A 4,654-nucleotide genomic window follows, 5' to 3' on the forward strand; every position below is an offset into this window, starting at 1 on the left:
CCTGAACATTTTCTTTTAAGTTTCCAAACTTTTCTATTTCCTTTGAGCTGCTGGGTTGCTGTTCGGATCGTTTTTCAGATCAGTAAAAAAAAAACAAGAATATAAAGGCCTAAAATAACTTTATTGAAAAGCTTTAAAACATATATTTGAGAACACCTATATGCACAAATATACACTTGCACATCTTTAAACATAAAAATGTTTGGCCAAACTGTGGCTAGTGATCCATATGGATAATGATTTTTTGTTTTTATTTTTTTTATTACTATTTTCAGGAATTAAACAAGTTTATTTTGTCAAAAATAAAGCCCCATTTATAGAGGTCAACAGACAAAAAAGTTGATTCAAGGTTTGGTTACTCTTCAATGTTTAAAAGTCTTATTTAAAACAACCATCTGCTTCTAAGTCCCTGATGCGTTCAAGGACATCACGTTCAAGTGATCACCATGACCTATCAGTAGAAATGACTTTTTGAGGTAAATAACCTCCAATAACGATAATATTGTGTAATCATTGAGCTTTCTCTGATGTGGATGAAGTTTGTAAAAGCATCCAAGTTCTTTGAATTTAAAAATATTTTAAGTTTTTCTTCGTTTGTTCAACTGAACGTCCAACTTCCTCGTGTAGAGTATGAGGTCAACTGTCTGAAAAACACTTCTGAGTTAAAAGCTAAAATTGTTTGAACGAATGATTGTAAAATTAGATTTAGTTTAATTTTATTATTTGTGACTGAAGTTTTTATCAGTTTGATATTTTTAGTTAATATTTAATTCATAATTTGTCCTTTTTGAGTAATTTTTATTCATTTTTTTAGTCATATCTCAATGATCTACAGAACAGAGTCCACTTTCATGAACTGAAATATAAAAAAATAACAATTATTTATTAAAATTATTGTGTTTTTAAATGATTTTTTTTAAAGATTCTCTGAACTGACAGCAGCTCTCTTGTGTTTGATCCTTAAACCTGATAACAAATGTTACAGATGATTTTTTATTTTCATTAAATCTGGCTGGTGTGCAGTTCACTGATGGTTTGTCTTTAGCTGTTTTCCCCTGAAAGCTGTTTTTCTTCCAGAGGGAACAGGAAATGAGAGTGGGGGAGCTGGGCCCTCGTGGAGCCGTAAATGTAGGAGGTACGGGTGTAATTGTAGTGAAATTTGTCTTTTTTGGGGGGTAAAACAATCAGTCGAAGCTGAAAGTATTTTTTAAAGTTAATTTATAGGAGTTTAGAAACAATATTTGAATATTTTTGTTGCTTTTATCCTCATCAGTTCACAGATTTGACTGTAAAACTTCAGTTTTTACTTTGTTTTAGGTTATAAGTGATCATTTATTCACGTCAGGTGATAAATAAAGGGCTGGGGACTAAGCTTGTAGCTCATACAAGTTTGTAGAACTAAAGTTATCCAGATTACACATCACCTTATTGATAAATAGACGGAGAATTGACTGTGTTTAGTGACATACCTCACTGTATTTATAAGTTTTGAGACTTTAAATCCTAAATGTTTTTATTTAAATCCACTCAAATATTTTTTTTTATTTTTTTTTTTTGTATACAATTCTTCAGCATGGTGGTATAATTGACCTCACATCATTATTGGAGCGTCATAAATCCTATAGTTGTAGCTGCAATACCAGATCCAACCACAAGATGGCAGCATACTTTGTTTCCTTCAGTGCAACAGTCTTCTGAAGGATTTGGTTCCTTTAGTTTTTTTCTCCTTTTTCACATTAAATTCTTTTGAATAGATTTCCAAATGAGACTCCAGAGGAGCTTTTTCCACTTTTCAAAGAAACAATCTTTAGGTTGTTAAAGTTAATCACTACATGTAGGCTGTAAAATGATTAAATTGATGAAAATTATCTCCAGACTTGATGAACGTTGATTACAGTTGAGGGCTACATCAGTCTCCGGTGAAGAAAAAACCTTGTTCTGCTTTTATTTAGGTGATGAGGCCTCACAGAACTACTTCTCACAGAAGCTAAAGAAGAGATTTAACCCTTACATTGTGTTTGGGTTCATTTTAGAACTGTTTAAGTTTGACTTTAGTGATCCTGTGAGCAGAGCTAGACAAGATAAAACCTGAACTTGTGTCAAAAATCCTCCACTAATGATCATAAAACTATGGCTATGTCAGAACCCCCCTAATCCCCAACTACTATAATACTATATAGTACAGGACTATATAGTTACATAGATTTTTAAAGCCATTCGGACACCATATTCACTACTTTAACTCCAGATATGATGTCACTGATTTCACAAGGTGAAAATCAAGTCAATCTTTTTGTGACTCCCTTGTGTTCTGATGATGAAAATATTGGTTTGTTAAAAATTACATTTAAACACAATTTTTTTTGCAAAATAGTGTTCGACCGCAATGCATTGTGGTCCTATTACCTTGACGGTGATGTGCAGTCCTTTCCTTTTCTCCAAATTTTCTCTTTTTTTTTCCTGTTTGCTTTCAAGCTACTTTTCCTATTTTTTTGTGAAGTGTGTTTATTTTTTTATTATTAAAAGAGAAAACTTGACTCAATTCTGGTGATTTTTAAGAGGATTCTAGTTCACAACTCGAGCATAAAATGGAAACACATTTAAATCCTTTCTTATAAAACACGTTTCAAGGATGCACAACTTTGGTTTATTTAAATGTTTATATATACGTATAATTAATTTATACTTTAATTGGTTTTAAATTTATGAAAATGTTGAAATATTACAGAAAAATGTTTATAATCTTTAAATTCTGAGGCTTATTTAATTAAGCTCAAAACATTTTTTTACTTTTTAAAAACTATTGTTTCTTTTTTTTAGATTTAGTTTTATCTTGATTTTATCGTTTTTAAGCCCGTCTTACTTTACCAAATCTCTTGTATTTCAACTGTCTTTGGAAGACTTTTCAAATCCGTGGATCAGTCTAATCATTCCCGTTCTGTTCAGATTCCCACTCGGATCCATCAGTGATCCGTTAAAGTCTCTGATCATCTTTTGATCTATTTTCTAAGTATTCCCAGTGATATTTTTAATGACGCTTTAAAGCCAAAATCAACGAATCTATGTGGTTTTCTAGGACATAGTTTCTGCAGGAGTTCATTAGAAATTCACCTCTGAGTTGGTGTGGGGCAACCCCGCCCCACTTCCCCTCCCTGCTCCTGAGTTGCTTTAGAGACACAATTGCAGCTATCAAGGCTAATTTTCTGAACACAAGAAACCGTCTATCTGCTGAGTGACGCTCCGTTGTTGTGCGTGTAGATGGCTATAACCAGGCCTCCTCGGGCTCCGCCTCTAACCAGACTCAGATGATGGGCGTGAGTGGAAGGGGAGCCGCCATTGGTGCAGAGGGGGCGTCGAACATGGGCGCACCGATGATGTCGGAGAATGGAGCCATGGTAACGTATGAGGGGCGGAAGCGTTGCTCTACGGAAAGGAGGAGGTGACTAACCGTGGTGTTCCCTTCTCTCTCGTTTTACTCCGGGACGCCACACAATCCAACGTTTCCCTGAAACCCCGGCGGTCCCTCAGCGGAACGAGCGCTACGCTCAGGGGGGAGTGGCTGCAGGCCGACCGGAGGTGGAGTCTCCGAAGCAGCACCAGCAGCCTCTGGGCTCTCAGGTCGGACCGCCGGCTGGGTTTGGGAGGGGCGGTCCCGCCACAGGCCTCTTTGACGGCCCCAACAGCAAACGGCGCAGATACTGACCATTCCGCCATCTGGACTCTGTTACACTCCAGCACAAAAACCTCCGTTTGTTCTACATCAAATCCCACTTTTAGATTTCAGAGGATCATGTCTCCAGTGTTTTAAAAAATTCCCGTTCGACAAACGGTTGTTTTATTTTGCTAAAGAAGAGACGGACTTCTTTGACAGACTCTTATTTTGAAAAAACATCATGTTACAGTTGACATATCCAGGAAACACTACTTGACCTTTGAAGAAACGCCGTTCACACATTTAAGGAGAAATCCTGCAGCTTCCTGCTGTTTTCTGAAGCCAACAGCTCAACATAAACCTGAAACCTTCGTCCTCATTAGTGCAGCTGACGCTTCAGGTACGCAGTTTTAAACCGTAAATTAATGTTTTTGCAGTATTTGTTTGCCATCATTAACCTTTAAAACCTAAAAACTATTTTTTTTTTTATCCTTTGACTGTGAACCTTCCATCTGTGTGTTTCTCTGTAGCTTCCTGTATTTAACGGTTAAGAATTTAAAGAAAAAAATAGAAAGTTTGTTTACAGAAAAATGTTTAAAGTATGAATTTGACTTAGTTTCAGCTGGTTATTGATGGTCTGGTTGGTTTACGACGTGAACTGATGTTGGTTTCACATGAACTGAACAGAGTCATGAATGCAGAGAAAAGCTGCTGTTTGTTTTTACATTCTGAAGTTTAAATGTTTTAAAGAAAATCACTCCAAAGCCATTTTTGTAAGAAAGATTTGTGTTGTTTTAATAAAAGATGATGGTGGTGTGAATTGTGCATGCTGGAAACCACAAGGGATTTCTCTCTGGGTTCATTTTTATTTTATTTTTTTCATTTAGTCAGTTTTGATGTAATTATAAGTTAATTTTTGGAGGATGAAACTATTATTTCTAAATGTTTATGTTTGTCCAATATATATATATATATCTATCACAATTTTTTTTAAATTTTTTT

General features: G+C 35.4%; 1 protein-coding gene across 1 annotated transcript in view; it reads left to right on the forward strand.

The window, feature by feature from the left end:
- pspc1 (paraspeckle component 1) overlaps nucleotides 1–4,491 on the forward strand; it is a 7,621-nt gene extending 3,130 nt beyond the window's left edge. Inside the window, exons 8-10 of the mRNA XM_024294489.2 lie at nucleotides 1,078–1,135; nucleotides 3,259–3,395; nucleotides 3,529–4,491. Coding sequence (XP_024150257.1) covers nucleotides 1,078–1,135; nucleotides 3,259–3,395; nucleotides 3,529–3,702 — 369 coding nt within the window. The 3' untranslated portion in view covers nucleotides 3,703–4,491. The remainder of the gene's footprint in view (nucleotides 1–1,077; nucleotides 1,136–3,258; nucleotides 3,396–3,528) is intronic.
- The last annotated feature ends 163 nt before the right edge of the window (nucleotides 4,492–4,654 follow it).

The sequence above is a fragment of the Oryzias melastigma genome, linkage group LG2 (genome assembly GCF_002922805.2).
Source record: "Oryzias melastigma strain HK-1 linkage group LG2, ASM292280v2, whole genome shotgun sequence".
Taxonomy (NCBI): domain Eukaryota; kingdom Metazoa; phylum Chordata; class Actinopteri; order Beloniformes; family Adrianichthyidae; genus Oryzias; species Oryzias melastigma.